An 18,711-nucleotide genomic window follows, 5' to 3' on the forward strand; every position below is an offset into this window, starting at 1 on the left:
ACGCGGTGGATTGCTAGATCGGGGAGTTTCAGCCGTAGCTATTAGCACAGGGGCCCAGGCAGTGTCACGACCAGCTCTTTAAGGTTATACTGTGAGATGGGAGAGACCCCTATTGGCGACTTCGTGTAACTTTATTTTGCCTACCTAGCTGTTGCCTAGACGCTAGGGCCCAACGCGCCGCGTAGCGGCAAAAAAGCGAAGCTGGCGAAACATTTATAACGGGTCACCGTCACTTATTATTGGACTTATAGCGCATTTACGGGGTTGCAACTATTTTGCTTTATAGTGTCACCAGGAAAGAAAAGCATGCGACCTAACGCCGATCTATTTGTATAAAGTGATAATTGGAAGGTATATAGTAGGAAATATCAATAAAATAATCATTCCATGTCGTCTTTTGAGGGCATTTTTGATTGCAAAAAATATATGTGTACGTCATCGTAGTCTCTGCAATGATAATTTTATCAGAGCAGTCTCGCGCAAGTAGAAGTTCTTTACCTATTAGTTCTTCACTTATTAGTCTCAACGTCTGGCGCAAAGCCAGACGTTTTCCATTACGATTTCACTACGATGTTTCACAAGAAGGAGCAGTGCGCGAGATATGCTAATGAGCAGACTTCCCTCGCTTGAGTTTCTGAAGAATGTTCCATATCGCGCTAAGCTCATCACTGCTGATTATGACAGGCGTGCAACGGTAGGTATCTGCTCCCCAACTTCCACCCTAATACCGCCCATACGGTACAATAAGTTACCATTTGATGGGAATGGGACAATGCCCTCACTGTGTATGGAGTCATAGGGATAAGAAGACATTATTCATTAGTGTTGGTACAAGTGATTTTGCCTAAAAAGCATGCGCATTCAAAAAACAAAATATGCAATGTATCACGTACATGACCGTGACGACGTGCAGAAAGTGCACTGGCCAGTGCATACCCTATGGCTATGTGCTAGTAAACATGGTAAACATGAACAACGTCATTATTCATCGGCTGTTCATTTTACTCCGAGCTTTTTCTGAAACATATAGCCATGATGATTAGGCCTACCATGTACCATGACCAATAACAGCACTAGATCATGTAGATGTCAACAAGTTCACATGAACCGTTTAGCCCGCATGGCGCATGTGGCGCATGCGTCTAAACCAAAGCCCCAAAATCACTTGTTTTGGTCTATTTCACTTGTGTTTACAACTGTTCAATGGATTTATAGTTGAATGCGATCAAACTACGTCTTTTCAATCGTGGATTGTAAATTTAACCCCATGGGCCTAGGGAAGGCCCTATAACAATACTTTCGACACCGTGCTCACTGCTGATTCTAAAATGCACCACCTAGTCAAAACAGGACATATGTTCTTCTAGGAATAGATCTCTTTCCAATATTTCGTCATTCCACTATCGTCATCACCTCATGATACTTTCATTGACATTACAGGCACACATCCACAGAGCACTCTTCAAATCATCTACACAGTGGTTATCCAACTAGGATTATAAAGGTAATTTCTTAGCCCCGCACAGTGGGTTTCACTCTTGATAAAGGGGCACTATTGCTAGCAGCTAGGTAGGCAGGATAAAGTTAGACGAAGTAGCCGATAGGGGTCTCTTACCCCTCAAAGTCCGTCACAACTATTCAAGCTTGTACAAGGAATACATGCAGCGCTGACTCTAACAAGACCCAATGGGAATGTCGCACAGTCATCTGTCAAAAACAAGACCTATGTTGTAGTATGATCTCTTGCCAATATTTAATAATTGCACTATCGTCATCACCTCATCATACTTCATTGACATTACAGGCACACATTGACATCGACCACTGTTGCAATCAACGACACAGTCGCTATCCAAGTAGCATTATAGAGGTAATTATCATTTTCATACCTCATTAGCATGTGAACCAATCGCGTCGCGTCCTTTGCGATCACGGCAAAGCCTCATGGAATAATGTCTTTCACCGTTGAATAATTTTTCATATTCCATGCCAACAACTTCAATTTCTTCATATTCCATGGCTAGAAGTTCAATACTAATATAATATCCAAGATAAAGTTACAAGAAGTAGTCAATAGGGGTCTCTCACCTCTCACTGTATGTCCACACTATTCACGCTTGTACGAGGAATACATTCAATGCTGAATCTAACAACACCCAGTGCCCTTACTCTGTATATTAGTCACTGGAAGATGGCCCATTTCACTCCTTGCTTCTACTTCACCTATAGTCTCATTGCAAACGCCTCAGTTCTATGATATCACATTCACTTTCAGCTGTCATGCAACGCAACAACTGTGCTATCTGCCATCGCACATCAACAAAGAAGTGCAGCCGCCCACATTCCACCTCACGTCTGTCCGACCAGCTGCAATCCTCGAGGACGCCCCACTGTACCACGATTTCACTACGATGTTTCACAAGAAGGAGCAGTGCGCGAGATAGGCTAATGAGCAGACTTCCCTCGCTTGAGTTTCGGAAGAATGTTCCATATCGCGCTAAGCTGACCACTGCTGACCATGACAGGCATGCATTGGACTGGTACAGGTTGGAACTGAACATTGAATATGCTGGTGGTGACGCTTTCTGATGAGAAGTTGGTCGTGACTGATGCAGTATCCTTGGACTTGTCAACAGCATCGTTCAATCATTGCTCTCTGAGCTGCCTTGATTCTGTACTTACCCAAATACTAAGACCAAATGCCTGTTGACTGTGCTTTAAGAGAGACTGGCGCCATGCCTAGAGATATGACTGACCCCTATTGGCAAATTTGTATGACTTTATCTTGCCTACCTAGCTGCTGCCTATAGTCTCCCTTTAACTGCAGAACACTTCAAAGTCGATAAAATGCCATGTTCCACCTTTTAATGTGTTCAGACCGCCATTTTCAAAATAATCAAATCAGGACACTGCCTTCTAGTCTCATAATAAATTTTGCTTTCCTCAATAATAACATTTCTTCTTCTTCAATGCTTTCATCATTCCAAACTTCTCCTCCTCTGACTTTTACAGGGGTACAGTCATGGCAATCAAAACCCAAATACTGAGACCAAATGCCTGTTGACTGTGCTTTAAGAGAGACTGGCGCCATGCCTAGTCTCTCTTAAAGCACAGTCAACAGACACCAACCCCCTCAGACTCAGAAACCACAAACGCCCAACCCTTCCTGCTACCTTAATACTTCTGGATTCCCTTTAATAAATATACCTCCTGTTGGCGGGTCGGTTCGCCAAGGTTCATCTGCTATAAACTGGCGGCGTTACCGCCAAACCAATATCTAGCGATCTATTTCTCTTGGAGGCTAATTGCCCGGATGATCGATATGCGCGGCCCATCAACGAGAAAATAGCACCAGATTAGACCTTAATGCGGCTTGTTAGCGACGAGAATAATATGCCGCTTTTATTTTGAGATCAATTTCCCTGGTTAGGCAAGTATGAGGTTTGGAAAGAAATTTTCCTGGTTGACAATGAAGTAAGATGGTTGTTGATTATCGATAGGGCGATAACATAGCTCCGCCTAAACTGTGAAGGTTATTTCGCGGTAATACCATACATTCACCGAAAGTACAATAAATATTTGATGATATAAAAGTAGTAAGAAGAAGAATTTGTATTCTGTGCTTTAGCAGCGGTTCAAATGACATCCAGCAACAATGCAGTCCTTCAAAAGTGTTCCTTTTTTCACCCAAATTTAAAACCGGAATCTACGGATAAGCGTCAGGAAATGTATTGAATTCCCTCTCCAATGCTCTCCTTTAACCAACAGTTGATAAGAAACACAACATTCGCATTTATGCCAATAGCCCCTAGAATTTAACCTATTCCAAGATTACATCAGCGGTCCCTTCATCCTTCTTTCGTTCCCAACGACTGGAGATAGCCGTCACAAACAAATACATGTAGGTCTTCACCACCAATGAATGGATCGACTCTCTCTCAATTAACAGACAGATCTGTTCCACATGTTGCTACACTCCGGACGCAGTGGACCGGCCTCCTCCCATCCACGAAGGAAGGATCCAGGACGACGATGAACAGCTGATATAGGAGCTTATAATTCTAGCCAACTTATAAGCGGGTATAGCCGCCATTCCCTCATCATGTACCTCATGGTCAAATCTCCCTTTAAACGAAGCCGGGGTATAAATCAAAGTACAAATTTTGATGAGATGCAAAAAGTCTTGGTTGTCGAGAGGCCATTCCATGCTCACGCGCGGGATTCAAGCTTTAAGAACCGCGCATGAGCGCAATTCCGTATCCCCGCCCACACCTGGTGATCGAAACGTTTTTGGTTGGGTTCTTTTTGGTAGTTCCCCGCGTTTCAGTATTTCCATACCATAGATACCCTGATACGATATATACAGCTAGAGAAACAATGACAGAGGGAGCAGAGAAAACGTTTTCTTTCCTTCCAGGGAAAAAAGGTTTAATACTTGGACTAAATGATGCAGAGGATCAAACGCCGTGCACTAAGCTGGTTGTCATGAGAACATGCTGGTCCATCGTCCGTGACGCGGGAGGGTTCGTGGACAGTTTTCAACACAGACCTTTCACATATCTAAGGTCTCTGTTCATTCGTCGCCCAAGACACATTAATCAATGACAAGTACGAATTTAAATTTGTCAATTCAGTTTTAAAAAAAGCTTTGCAACTTCAGAGCTCTTCTGAAGTCGTCCAGTCAAAATGTTATTGACCCGCCCCGAATTGCAATTATACAACGTATTTCGTGTCCTTCTCTGCTGAGTCGTTAGCGGGGTTCATCCGTCTGAGAGTGCCCCAGGCTCTTCATGTGATCGAACAACACTTGCTTCATTTCAACGGTGAGCATAATCAGATAATACAGTAAAAGCCTACTTTGGAACACGATTCTCGGGCTTCTGCTATTGAAATCTGATGAAGCAGATTAACTTGATATATACGGTATCCTTATAGATAAAGACATTCCACGTCAATCGTACGGCATCACGTTTAAAATTAAGCATAGCCATCTTGATGGCATCGTCCAGATTATGAGGAACTTTTGACGCTTCATGTACCATAAGGTAAAGCGGTACAAACGCCCTGTACACCAATAAAACGTTTGTACCTTCATGTAATAAAGCAGTAAAAACTGCCAGGTACAACTATAAGGAACTTTTGTATCTTCGTGTACCATATGGTAACGCGGTACAAACGCCCGGGTACAACTATAGGAACTTTTGTAGCTATATGTACCATTAGGTATCAAGCGGTACAAACGCGCGCCCGGATACAACTGTTTCCAACATCGTCCTTCCTTTGGAGGCAGTTTATCAATCGATTGACGAATGGACTGTCTCGGGAGTCTGACAATATATAATGCGCCGAGGTTACCATGCAACACCACTATTAGGTTACAGAGGAACATGACTGTATACAATGTAACCTAAATGTTACTGTACCGAGGCCCTGCACCACGGACTTACTTTCAACCTGAGGAAATCAGGGGCTAATGTTCGTTTCTCCGGCCTTGCACACAAACTGGCAAGGAGAAGCAAACTTTAACCTCCGACTTGCTCAGGATGCACAACAAGGAATATAAGAGCCGTGGGCGGGATGCGTGCGACTCGAATCTTGGATGACATCAACAAAATGTCACTATATCTAGTAGCGCTGAAGAGCTTCTCACTTCATCATTACAGAGTTACAAATATGAAGCTCCTATACAGAGCTATTATTAAGAGGTGCTGCGATAAAAAAGACGACGTTCTTTCATGATAAAGCTTGCTTGGTTGCCAAGGCTTTTGTTGCCAAGGTACCATCTCCTGCGGAATCAAGAGTAGGTTTATAACATCGAGGACCGTTAAGCCGAACAGATTATACCGGTTTATCCCGATGTCGTAGATTTGATGTATTTTTGTTTATCTTTGATGTTTGTCCCACGCACTGTTTGTCTATGATGATATTCTCTACAGCCCACGAGATGAAAGCGAAAAGGGAATCTCAACTTGAAGAGCATGATAATTTCTTTTCCGCCATTACGATGACAAATGCATCTTCAAAGAACCCAACATTTGAGAGTGAGGGGGTTAAGTCCCCGCCGGCGTCCGAAGTGGGAAGGGGCAAATCTAATCTTCTGATGGTGAGAAACATACATAAAATCGTGATAAATGATGTACTTCTTCTTGGCGTTCAGCTCATACACTCAATCCTGTTCGTCGGATGTGCTCAGTCGTCCTCCGAAATCCCACTCAGTCTCCATACAAGTGATCCTGCATGTTACACCACTTGGCCAGACTTCTTGCCTGTTGGTTTTGTGCAGAGGGCAGTCCTATAGCACGTGGGTCGTTGTCATTGGTCCGTATTGAAAGATTGTTCAGCCCTTGTTAGCTGATGATAGCTCTTCTGTCTGTCATGGTCCGGGTGGTTCTGCTGCATGCCTTCTTGTACGCTGCTTTTCTATTACCCTATCCTATGAGGAGGCCAACTCCCCTAAACGAAACCTGGAACCTCATGATAATCACATAGTACACGCTCATGGAAATGTTGGCATAACAATATATTTCAACAAAATATCGGTTTTGAATGATTTTATTCATCAAACTATAAACACCTACAAAACAGAAAATATTCATCTCTTCAACATGACAAGAATACAATATTAGAATTGCACTATTTACAAACAATATCCATCGCACAACAAGTGTGGAAAACTACAGTCATCTGATGGTATGGTACAGTTCAGACTGTAACTTGGTCCGTGGCTGTGCCAATATTGTGATACAATCAATCTGATCCAAAGCTCAATGATCCAGCCTAATTGGGAAATAAGAAAAAAATCCTTTACATTATTATAGCCAAAATAATTATCCAGTGGACAAATCAACCCTCTAATTTCGGATTAGCTTTTTATTGACTCACCCTGTATGGTAAGATCTTTAGAACCCCTTGGGCTGTCTTTTACTACCATCTTCAAAAGCCACAAATAAGCGAAAAACACTTTTTCTCTAGTTTGAACTGGACTGCTAGCTTCATTTTTGCCAAAATGACAAGCCAATTTTACATGATAAATCCACAACAGCAAAACAATGAGCACACCCCAATGCATATTTTTGATCTAAAACATGACTGATACCACTTTAAGAATTGGTGCAACTGGGCTTCCAAAATCATACTTTACTATAAAACACTCTCTTTTTCTATAACAATGACAACAACCCAATCTTGAAAACACAACCTTTAAACACGGCTAAGAACATCTTGAGAGGAAACACATTTGCAAACAGAACATAAGGCTAAATTTTGAACTAAAACTATGCCATTATCATTGGAACCCCCTCCGCTCCCATGCATAGGCCCCCCCCCCCCCCCACACAATGATCATCTCAGAGGTGTTTCAGATACCAAAGGAATCCAACTTTTGTGGTTATATTGACGAAACTCAAATCCCAATTTACTGGTGGCAACGGTCCCAAAGGCATGCTATCTTTAAATTGCCTGTTTGTCAAGATACCCCCTTGTCCACAATGATGCCAAATGCCATTGCCTATAACATTGTAAAGTCAATCCCAACCAAGAAAGAAATTACTAAAGTTTTAGTTCTCACCATGGTTACCACATCTTGACCCGCAATGTTTTGAGATCGCTAAATCACTCACTTCGTGGAGCTCGATAGTGGTGACGCAAACACATGAGAGTCAGGATGTGGTTGTCATACTGCCTTTAAACGACCAAGGTCGAAAACCACGTAAGGGGTTAAATGTGATCGCAGCCAAGTAGTTTACGCCTTGACTGGCCTCTCCATGGCTACCTCTATTTGCAATTATCACTTCGCTTCGATTGGCTGATGTGCACGACAATGGTCACTAGCGAGGTGACAGGATAAATCCAGGGCTTCATATCAACAGCCAGGGATCGCGCTGCTGTGGTCAAGAGGAATAGATATGGGAAGAAAAGCACAAAGATAAAGATGCTTCTGTTATTGATATAAGAACATTATGGACAAAGGAAAAAGTGAGAGGATAGATTTATCCAAGGTTGGCTTCACATTAAATGGAGAGCCCACACCCAGGGGCCCACACTCTTGCAAGAAGGGTTTTTGAGCCTTTGAAAAGCATTCAGGTTTTTTAGCCAACACAAATATGCACTGCCAATAGGTCTTTCAGGGAAATAAAATTTCTTTACAAGCTAAAATACCTCTTGGGGTAAGTCATTTCTCTGAAAAATGGTTTTTCATTTCTCTGAAAAAACCTCCAGAGGGTGCAGATTTCATGGTGCAGGCTAAAAAACCTCAAAATCATTTACAATAGCTCAAAAACTCACTTAAAGCGCCTGTACTACAAAATATTACAACTTTTTAAAAGTCCACGCTGTAAAAGTACATCAACAAGTGCAGAAAAATAAGTTCCCTATGTGACCAACATGACCAACTACATGTATTATAAATAAATCAAATCAAATCACAGAATCGCTAGTATCAAAACATAAACACACTATTCAAATAGAGCAGTACACACATACTCACACTAAAATTAAGACAGACAGAATATTAAAAGGGTTGGTCAAAAATGCAACTGTCAATGTATATTTTGTATGACCCCTCTAGTCTTAATGGCTACAACACAATTATCACAAAACCTCTAAACTTCTGGTAAAGCGATGAAGTCTGATGACGTCAGTCAAAAAACAAGATCATCTAATTATCACCCCTTTTCTATCTGGCCTTAGTTTCTTAAAACTGCCACATCATGTGCAGTTACACAGATGTAGTTTCAGCCACATCATATGCAGTTACACAGATGTGGTTTCAGCCACATCATGTGCAGTTACACAGATGTGGTTTCAGTTTACCAAGTACATTCTGATAGTAGCCAAACAGATCAACGAAACACACAATGATCGATCATACTTCAAATCACTGGCCTAATAGCTTAGTCTATGACCTATACCATCCAATCTGGGCAGCCATGCATGAAATGAGGCAAGAAATATATCATGTTTATCGGCTAGACAGCAGTCACAAATTGCTGTGGTCATTCTAAAGCCGAGTGAGAATATGAAGCAGAAAAATAACACCAACTCCTGTCAATCATGTACCGGTAAAACCACTTTGGGTAATTATGAATTGGGTTCCCGCAGAATATTCCAATAATAGATGTCAGTATACCAAGTAATTAACACTGACAAAGTTGGGAAGTCGGATATAACATATTCGAGAAGATTTTGATCCGAGAACGAGCGATGCGATGTTCATCAGCAAAATGCCATCTTGTTCTTGGATCAAAATCTTAACCTCTCTATTTTGCGATTCACTCGGAAAACACCATGCCTATTCTTTCAAGTCTCGCATGCTGGTTTTGAAATATACTCCACATCTTATATAGAAATGGTACATGTAAGCTACACGTACATGTCCCAAGGAGACTTACCACATTACCAGTACAACAATATTCAATGCATTGAAAACATGTTATCAAAAGTATCACTGTTTGGACAGGCCTGAAGCATTCTTTTTAAAAATCATTAATCTATGCATTTGGTCACATTCTTACCACAGCGTAAACAAGGACATAAATTTGCTTCTAATCCCATCCCACAAAGAGGTTTTGTGTGATCACCTTTATAGAAGACTGCAGAACAGGTCTAAATGTAGAATATTTACACCTCCAGGGGTTTATCTCATCATAAACCATTTTCCCCTGGACATAAATAGGCCTAGATATTACAAACAGGACAATGGAGATAAAAGCCTAGCTTCGTGGAGCATGAATGATGGGATCAATTGTTAATTCAGCTTGGATTTTATTTGTGAAAAAAGCCTTTGATGTTACATGCACGATACATTGTACAATGCAAGATGTCTTGATGGAAGGTTCTTCTTTTGATACAGCTTTAGGCTTTTTCATTATTGTATTTTATGTCTTAGGTACACATATCAGCATTCCAAGGTACACCTGAGTACACACAAGAATCGTTGTGGGTGTAAAAAGAAATCTTGGATTTGGTAGAAAAGTTTGAACGTGAATTTTTTCGAGGCTATTGTCTTGATTGTACAGTTTATCACACCACACACATTGCAAGTGTGTGTTGTTGGAAATGTTGTGACAAACAACCGTTTGTTGTTTACTCTTACTGGTACCAGGCGGTAGTAAAAATAACATGGAACATTGCAAAATGCCCACAACTGCGCAAAAACCATGAAAAATAATAATCTGAATATTGGAACACGTTTTTTACTTGATGGTGTATTTCACAATTGGGCCTTTAGCATGATATAAGCAGATTTATACAGTGGTAAAGGAAAACAAATGCTAACTCACTATTTTAGGTTCAGGGAAAATAAAGGAAAATCACATTTGTACCATTGGATATCTAATCTTTTAGTTACTATATTTAGCATGCGCTTTTTGGAGTCCTCCTTCAGATTTTTTTAAAACTATCACAATCCAGTGGTCGCTGCCCAGTTTTTGGGCAGTGGGAATCAAATTTTACAGTTACCACCAGAACATGTTAAACAGTACCAACTAGACCAGTATAATCGATGAAAATGAAATGGTTTTTCTAAAAAAAATGTAAAAGACCACCAGCCCAAAGATATTTTTTACCACCAGACCACTAAATTCAGGAATTTTTCAACCTCATAGAAATATAAGCTTACCACCCGACCAAAAGAAAATTGAGTTGAGAACGCTGATAATAAGCAGATTTTTTACATGAATAAAACTACTCGGGTACACGCAGAGCACATTTTTAGGTACAAGTTGAATTCTAGCGGACAAACAAAATCAAAGCAGGAGTCCCGTGGCCACAATATCAATACCCACACTGTGGACTTTAGCGAATCAATCATGCAAGCATTGTAGCATGCTATTTCAAGCGACATGCCCAGAGCAGTTTGATACAAAGGCATAAAAGAAAAAAAAATGGCTGCGTATGAACTTGTTGACCATAGATCTCCAGATGTCAAACATTTCATTTTAATGTTTTACTCATATGGTCAAGACGTTGTCATTTAAATTAAAGCCTAACTAAAGATCTGTGCACTGGACATTTTAAAAGATATTATGCAAAAAATAAGTACAATATATTATACCACCCATGTAGGAACAAATATGTTCTTTACAAATTTTTGCTATGAGATGAGTACAGAGGGTTTACAGTATCTAAATGACATGCTGGAGGTTGAGTGTGACTTTATGTCATGTAAAGATCATAGCTGTAAAATACAAAACCCATGCCAACATGTTTATACAATAACTAGAAGCAAAAGCTTGTGGCCACAGAACCATGACAAATAAACGATTAAAAAAACAACTTCCTCATACCAGCACCACTGGTGATGAAGTGATTGTCTCAGCGGTCAGTCTTGTCTCGACTCAAATTTACAGAGTTCCTCGTTTACAACAATACAGATTGGTTTCAGAAGTTACATTGTACATTCAAGCAGGTCTTGGAAAACAATACATGAAATATAAAAAGATGGCGAGATCTACATGTATATTTATTATGCAGACCGGACCTGAACGAAGCATTTTTTAAAAGGAAGAAATTATCTTGCAGCTCATCCTGGACACCACAAAAAAGTTGGGTTCATCTCATGTCCACGCAATGTTCTTTTCTTGCACTATTGTACTGATAATCGAGATGGTATTGGTGCTGCAGCTGGTATGAATGGATTTTCAATCGAAAATACAACACAAAAAGGAAGACAGACATGTCAATCTATGAAAGGCCCCGTTTTTCATTCAACGCTACAGGAATGTGTGACAGAGAGAGAAGTCATTGGATGCAACCAGTAGAAGTAAAGGATGATTTGTTTGTTTACGCCTCCTGTTTATCTATTCCCTGCCCATGGAGATTGACTGAGTCTGGTCCAGCCTCTTCAATGTGGTAACAAACTGAGTGTGCAAACTCTAGTTTCACTGAACTAAGACTGTGCCTGTATTTTCAATCAGAGAGCTCTTCCACCATTTGTGTCGACTGCTACAATGTAAGTTGTTTGATGGTCATTACTTAATGCCCCATGCCTGAAGGCAGTCATGTCCTGAATAAAATAAGGCTGTCCTATATGTATGAAACTGGAGTATGCACGGTTCATAATGATACATCACATGCATTTTAACACATGACAAGACAACTTACTGCACACACACATGTACATGCAACAAAACAAGACAGCCCATTTGAACTTGATACAACATATCCTGTGAAAATAATACAACAACCACACAACTTGAATGATTTCCCAACTTCAGTCCAAAGGCAAGGGTTGAAATGAGATGAAGCATCTAGCTGTAGACAGCAAACCACAATCCATTTTTGGCTACATCGGTATGAAAGCATAACACAGATGGTTTCAGCGTTACCTTTTTTCTAAAACATTTTTAGATTGCCATCAATCATCGTCAATATCAATACGCTGAACTGCCAATCCACTTCAAAAGCCTGTTTCAACCCCTGCCATTGAGCTTGGCTGTTGAACCTGTTTTAAAGGGAGTCAGTCTATAAGTAGGAGCAGGGTAGGTCAGATTTTAAAGTTACACAAAATCGTCCATAGGGTTGTGCGAGGGATACACTTTACATGTATACTGAATGAAACATGACCAAGAGAAGGTTAACAGCCCGAAGACGACCAATTTGACCCACAAGCTCCTCCTTAAAGTTCCCTTATAAAGAGGTACGGTTAGAACACAACACCCACTGACATTCGCACTGACAATTTCACTTGGGTAAAAAGGGATCACAATTGGCTTGGTTTACATACAAATGGTTACAGCACCATGACAGGCTCTTGCATTCCTGATAGACTTCCCAATGCTCCACTGATCCAACTCAGGGTCATACACCTCTACAATTCGTGTCGGCTTGGAATCGATTAATCCGCCAGAAATGTAGATCTTGTCGTTCAAAACGACGGCACCACTATGAATGTGCTGGTACTGCATATCCGGAAGGCGTCGGAAGGTTCGTTTTTCCGGATTCAATGAGATCACCATCTTCGAATCTTCCCAGATTATGTAGAATATGCTGTCAAGCACAACAATTTGTGAGTACTGTATCGGATCGGGCAGAACAAACTTTTCACCTGAGTAGCGTATGGAAGTGTCCGTGCATAGGTAACTCTCAATGGTTTTAACCTTGACGTCACCCTGTAGGCCACCCAGCTCGATGAGTGTGCTGTTGAAAGGTACAACGTGGGACTGTTTGCGTGGAAACGGACATTGTCCGGCGAATGTCCACTGATTGGTCTTCAGGTCATAGCACTCAATGCTCTCCACGGATATGATCTTCTCAACGAGGTTTATACCTCCAATGATGTAGAGTTTGTCCTTTAGGCAAGCAGAGGAGTGTCGCGCACGAGGGTTTAACATTGGTGTACCCTCATTCCAAGTCCTATTAGAAGAATCAAACACCCAGTGGGTTGACATAATATGACCATCTACAATGCCGCCCGTCACGTGGATATTATTCCTCAGTGCCGTCGCGCTAAACCATGAGATACTTTGTGGAATATCGGGTAGGAAGCTCCATTTGTCTTTTGATGGTTCGTACATTTCAACTGACTGCAGCATGTAGGTATTTAACCCCCCTATCAGCACCATGACCTTCTTAGCCACAGTGGAAGGTCGTGGTAAACACTGCATGCTACGGCGACGCTGTCCAACTCGGTCTGTGACTGTCTCATGGAATTTTTTTGCATCCTCGATGAGCTGTTTGCATTTCTCACTACTGCGTACCAAAGGATCATGTGATATTACATCATCGAGATACTTCACATTTACAGTTGTTAGACGTACTTTCTCCAGTAGATCCGGAAAGTCCTCCCGTCGATGATCAATATCATTTTCCACCCATTTCACAATTGATTCATAGACAATGCTCTCAGACCTAACGTCAATGAAGTCACTGGTAAGATAGGTTTCAAGTCTGTCAAATGGAAGGTCCAAGAACTCTTCTTGCTCAACAACAGAACTGAAATTATCTAGTGCAAACTGGCGAGCATCTTTTCGGAGAACCTCACAGGAATGTAGGTGGGCAAAATGTTCGATTCCCAAACAGTTAGAGCAGTGTAGATGTTTCCTTAAGAAATCACAACAAGCATCAACAATTTTCGGATACTCAAACAGACTAGCTGCTGCTAACATTGCTTGTGCGTTTTCAACTGTTATCTCTAATTTCCCACAGTAGGCATAGTCAATAATACGCTTCATCGTCCAGGGTGAGATATCGTTGATGCAGATCTTAATCGCATTTTTCTCTTTCAAATCACAAGAGAACATGGCCTGGAAGTACGGGCTGCTCACCGCCAGCACATTCCGGTGACATGGGAATTCCTCATGCCCCACGCAAAGAATGGCATCTGTGAAACCTGAATGGGTCCGCAACATGTTAAGACGACCAAGCATATCATGTCCATAGTTCGGAACTTGGAGTGTCACTGATTGTTCGATGATTGGCTCGCTGCCTCGTCTATCCAAGGAGTACGACATCTTACCCAGTCTCTCTCTCTCAGTCTCACTTCTCTACTCACAACGGGAAGATAGGCCAATGTTGCTCTTATTTCTGCTGTGTCTGTAAAGATAAGAGGTGATTGGCATTAGTTTACCACACAATCTATTGTTAGCAATGATTAACATAGTGAGAACAACAAGGAGCGGACAGCAACAACCCAATGTTTTTCACATGTCATGACAGGCTATATAATGGCTATATCTGGTTTATTGCAATTTGACAATGCCTGGCAGTCTGAAGTGGCCATTCAGAATCAGACTCAGAGTCTAAACAAACAAAAATATACTGTAGGCACAACGAACATAGGATTGGTATGCAACCAAACAGTGTTGTGTTTGCTGCTGGTTTGTTGTGCACTGTGGCTCTCAACACGGACCGCCTCTTCCGACTGGTGTGTAGTGAGGTCGAGGGCTTAATTCAACTATTACCATATGCATATGCATGAGACGGGATAGCACACTCGAGAGAACGAGTAAGAATATATAGGCCTACTCTCAGCACTTCCATCATGATCATGTCCACGTCACTTCGTCTGTCATCTGTGAGGTCGAGGTGAGGTGCAGAGAGGTCAAATGACGTTACGGTGCGAGTATGTCGGAGTATTGATATAGAGGGATAGACTTCATGCACACAGTGCTGACTGCAGAGGACAATAACAGTAACACTTGACTTTGGTTGTGGAGCAACAGAGACAACGCTGGATTCAGCATAAGTGGTGTCAGTGAAGTCATGCAAGAAGAAACAAAATCTGCAACAGTTGACAATACAAATAAGTATGTGCGTACGTACATGCATGCATGCATGAACGTGCACCATACGTGCTAATACAAACCACCGCAAAATACAGAGAAATTTATGAGATATTTGAACACGAATAATCTATAAAATTTGAATGGAATATATGATTAGTTGGTGTATCAAACGATGCAAAGTATCTAAACAGACGCGTACATATACTTACTCTTCGCAAGAAAGTCTTTTTTATATTGATATTTAAGGTTTTATCGAATAAATCTGACAAGCCGACAGCGCACAACTCGCCATATTGAAAGGTCCGGGAATATACCTCCTTTGGAATGACGTCATGCTTGTGCATGTGGGAATCCCCAGCATTTTTTAACCACTTGTGTGCAGTTTTGGAACAACAATAAATCATCCAATACCCTGTTATCTGAATATGTCACCCATTATAAGAACTAAGAACTGATCAATTACTGCTAGAAGAGCATGTAAATTCACAAAAGTAACTTTTTCTACGTTCAGTTTTTGCAAAATTATGGGAAATAGAGCCAGCTGAAAGGGGGCGTGGCACGACACTAGACTGACAGCAAACATGGCTTCCAAAGAGTTGCATGTTGTTGGATTTCCATCTTATTTAGACATAGTTTTCATCATATTCATCCTTTTATTGGCAGCTTTTATGTATCTGTATAGAACAATAGCCCTCATAGACACATTTCTGTATGACTTCGATAAGAGACCACGGTTATCATCCTTGTATTTTAAGGGGTTGTGTAGAGGTGTGTTGATGAAACAAGGGAAACTGTATGATGGGGATGCAGATGCTCATGCAGTGCAGATCTATGCAAGGAAATGCAGGTGATTGTCTACTAGGCCAGGGTGCAGCTTTGTAGTGTACCAGTTGGAAGCATTCATTGAACAAGAGCCACATTCATATTCAATAAGTGTGAACCGGCAGCAGTGAACGAAAGACACGGGCCTAACACGTAAAGATGGCAACACCATACCACCTTCCTAGCTGCCTTCTCTGCATCTTCAGTTGTCACGGGACTTCAAGGTTCTGGTAACTACTACTAGCAGAGTGCAATATCCCCAACGGTTACCATAGAGTATTACTTATTCTCATGGATTTATTAATTATTTCAGGGTTGATGTAGGACACCTTAGACTTTACAAGGCAGTATGTGGTTATCCTCATACCTGCAAGATACCAGTTTACTACATGGAGTGTTTCTCTATTCCTGTTGTCACAACACTCGTCACGTCTTCCAAGTTCAGGCTTAGTCCTTTAGGTGTGTATGCATTCATGATACCCACTGCCCAGTCTCCCAGTGGTCAGATTGAAGAGAAGTCAACAAAACTTCACCATCAGGGCCTGAAGATCCTCATACATGTCAAATTTCATTTGCCATTTGCAGTGTCTCTCTGTCCCTCTGACAATGACTCCTTTCACTAAAAAAATATGGATGGACTGTTACTGTGCAGAAGCACAACTTGACCACTGTCCCACTTTATGACTAAATGGCTAAGTGAGCATTTTCGTTGGTTGGTTTTTGCCTATATTTCATGTATTCCACGCAGGGTTAATCCATATCAGAGAGGTGACGGATCAGTATGAAGACATCTTGGTCGGAACGTACAACGTATCTGCCAAGGTTTCAGAATACCGGGAGACAGAACGTGGTGTTGAAGTGGACATTAAGGTCGAGACGTTTAATGAAGACGAAATATGTGTTGTGAAAAGCATTGTTACTCTACTCTCAAGATCAAAGGCAGCACAGAAGGGTGGAGGGAGGAAAACACATCCTGAGACAGCTGAAGAAGGTAACTACTACTACTGGACTCGATGTGCTGTGTGAAGCGGGTGTGCCAGATTTCGCTGGGCTGAGGTCGAGGTTTTAAGGAAATTTCAGCTGTTGGATTACCATGAATAAACAAGTCAAGACACATGTAGAGTCCTTAGATTGTTTAATGTTACTGGTAGAATATCCGTTTGATATCCTATTGAATTTTCGGGAAAAACCTTGCAGTTGCATTGATATGCATGGAAGATTTTGTGTCTCTATTTGGGTTCAATCACATATGGCAAGTTGTACAGCCCTTTACTTGGACCCTTTCATGCCCATGCTCTGAGTGCATTTGAGGCAGTAATACTTGCTCTGGCTTCCTACCACAAAAAGGCCTATTGGATACTGCTCCTTTCAAGGTATTTGTCTTCTCTGTTTCAGGTGACTCGCCTGAAACCATTGCATTTGAAGTTCCTCCAGGTATTGGTGTGAAGTATGCTCGTGTGTCGGGAGATTATAACCCTCATCATCTCTACAAGTTGACTGCCAAAGTCTTTGGTTTTAAGTCGCCTATAGCACCCGGCATGTGGACTGTTGCACATACCCTGGCGGAACTCCATAAAAATGGTAAGAGCCTATTACCCCGATTGTGAAAGTAATGGCGTCCTGCTTTACGGACTTGTCTTCTGGGCAGGGACAGAAACGCTGCCAGACATGAAAAAACGACCTACTCTAAAAGAGTTTTGTGTGAATGTCTCTCATCGTCTTGTTACAGGGTTTGTCCAGTTGGGTGCCCCACTCCATGTGGAAGCCTTCTTCAAGAGGCCATTATTCATTCCTGGTGACGTTCTTGTAAAGCATACGATGGACAGCAGTGAAGATGGATGCACTTTCCGCGTTGAAAACAAGGATACGAAAGAACCACATGTGATTGGTTCTATTTCAAATACAGCTAAAAGTGTTGCCAGATAGACTGCCTAAGTAAGAACATGTACACATACAGAGTGGTGTTTCTCTCTGAGGCTTGGTATCCATTGATCGTTTTCTTGTGGACTTGTAGCACTGTGACCTTGTGACCTGGCAGAAGAATGAGCTTGTTCATTCTTTATATTCCCAGTGGCTGTCCCAAAGCAGTGGGTGTAGTTTTACTTAAACACCCTATTTCAATGCAGTCCAGTTACATGCAGTGTACATGTAATCGCAGTTGCCATGTTCAGATATTCTAAATATATTGAGATGTATACATATATATTTGTATGAGTGCACAGTCTATTCTCTGTAATCCAACTCTTGGGCGATCTTGATATTCGTTTAAAAAAGACGCTGCCATTTAAAATGAGAATTTGAATGAATCACTCAAGATTGGAATTTGACGCTGTCCGTTTTTGTAGTCTTCCCTAAATGTACAATGTACGGAGCCAAGTAAGTAGTGCAATTTATGTTTTTCTTAACGCATTTGAATATTTTCGGGGCAGTTTCTGTTGCTCCTGATGTGCCAATGCTATGCACTCATTGTTAATGCAAATTGTTGATGCAAATTTTGTATTGTTGTGGAAGAAATAAACTCGCAGCCTTTGAATTTTATCCAAATTTTCTTCCGTCTTTTATCTTTGTAAGGAGACCTTGCATGAACTTAGGATTAGTCAACTAGGTTGAGGAGGAGTCCCAAGATTATGCAGGCAGGTAAGGATTTCCCCCACCAATATTTGGA

The 18,711-nt window shown here is 41.4% G+C and overlaps 3 protein-coding genes across 4 annotated transcripts; 2 read left to right on the top strand and 1 right to left on the bottom strand.

The window, feature by feature from the left end:
* The first annotated feature begins 606 nt into the window (after window positions 1-606).
* Window positions 607-2,953, top strand: LOC135486731 (uncharacterized). Its single transcript, XM_064769803.1, has 4 exons — window positions 607-694; window positions 1,441-1,504; window positions 1,805-1,870; window positions 2,276-2,953. The coding sequence occupies exons 1-4, from the start codon at window positions 642-644 to the stop codon at window positions 2,447-2,449; spliced, it is 357 nt and encodes a 118-aa protein (XP_064625873.1). The 5' UTR covers window positions 607-641; the 3' UTR covers window positions 2,450-2,953.
* Window positions 2,954-6,555: 3,602 nt separating this feature from the next.
* LOC135485985 (kelch-like protein 21) lies at window positions 6,556-15,523 on the bottom strand. Of its 2 annotated transcripts, XR_010446663.1 has the most exons (3): window positions 15,434-15,523; window positions 9,290-14,532; window positions 6,556-9,257 (listed from the first exon to the last, which is right to left on the bottom strand). XR_010446663.1 is itself a non-coding variant. In XM_064768424.1 (2 exons), exon 2 carries the CDS (start codon window positions 14,448-14,450, stop codon window positions 12,717-12,719), a length of 1,734 nt encoding a protein of 577 aa, XP_064624494.1. In that variant the 5' UTR covers window positions 14,451-14,532; window positions 15,434-15,523; the 3' UTR covers window positions 6,556-12,716. The 2 variants fall into 2 exon arrangements, 1 of the variants encoding a protein (XP_064624494.1); XM_064768424.1 differs by having other exon boundaries at window positions 6,556-14,532.
* A 282-nt stretch (window positions 15,524-15,805) lies between these two features.
* Window positions 15,806-18,590, top strand: LOC135485986 (3-hydroxyacyl-thioester dehydratase X-like). The gene is made up of 5 exons (XM_064768425.1): window positions 15,806-16,071; window positions 16,360-16,505; window positions 16,795-17,037; window positions 17,442-17,627; window positions 17,776-18,590. Exons 1-5 carry the CDS (start codon window positions 15,806-15,808, stop codon window positions 17,970-17,972), a joined length of 1,038 nt encoding a protein of 345 aa, XP_064624495.1. The 3' UTR covers window positions 17,973-18,590.
* Window positions 18,591-18,711: the final 121 nt, after the last annotated feature.

The sequence above is a fragment of the Lineus longissimus genome, chromosome 4, assembly GCF_910592395.1.
Source record: "Lineus longissimus chromosome 4, tnLinLong1.2, whole genome shotgun sequence".
Taxonomy (NCBI): domain Eukaryota; kingdom Metazoa; phylum Nemertea; class Pilidiophora; order Heteronemertea; family Lineidae; genus Lineus; species Lineus longissimus.

Coding starts and splice junctions, on each gene's coding strand:
- LOC135485985 (XM_064768424.1), bottom strand. CDS start 14,450: ATGTCGTACTCCTTGGATAGACGAGGCAGCGAGCCAATCATCGAACAA.
- LOC135486731 (XM_064769803.1), top strand. CDS start 642: ATGTTCCATATCGCGCTAAGCTCATCACTGCTGATTATGACAGGCGTG. Junction 1,505..1,804: donor ATCCAACTAGGATTATAAAG/GTAATTTCTTAG, acceptor TTGACATTACAG/GCACACATTGACATCGACCA. Junction 1,871..2,275: donor ATCCAAGTAGCATTATAGAG/GTAATTATCATT, acceptor ATTCACTTTCAG/CTGTCATGCAACGCAACAAC.
- LOC135485986 (XM_064768425.1), top strand. CDS start 15,806: ATGGCTTCCAAAGAGTTGCATGTTGTTGGATTTCCATCTTATTTAGAC. Junction 16,506..16,794: donor GTTCAGGCTTAGTCCTTTAG/GTGTGTATGCAT, acceptor TATTCCACGCAG/GGTTAATCCATATCAGAGAG. Junction 17,628..17,775: donor GGCGGAACTCCATAAAAATG/GTAAGAGCCTAT, acceptor GTCTTGTTACAG/GGTTTGTCCAGTTGGGTGCC.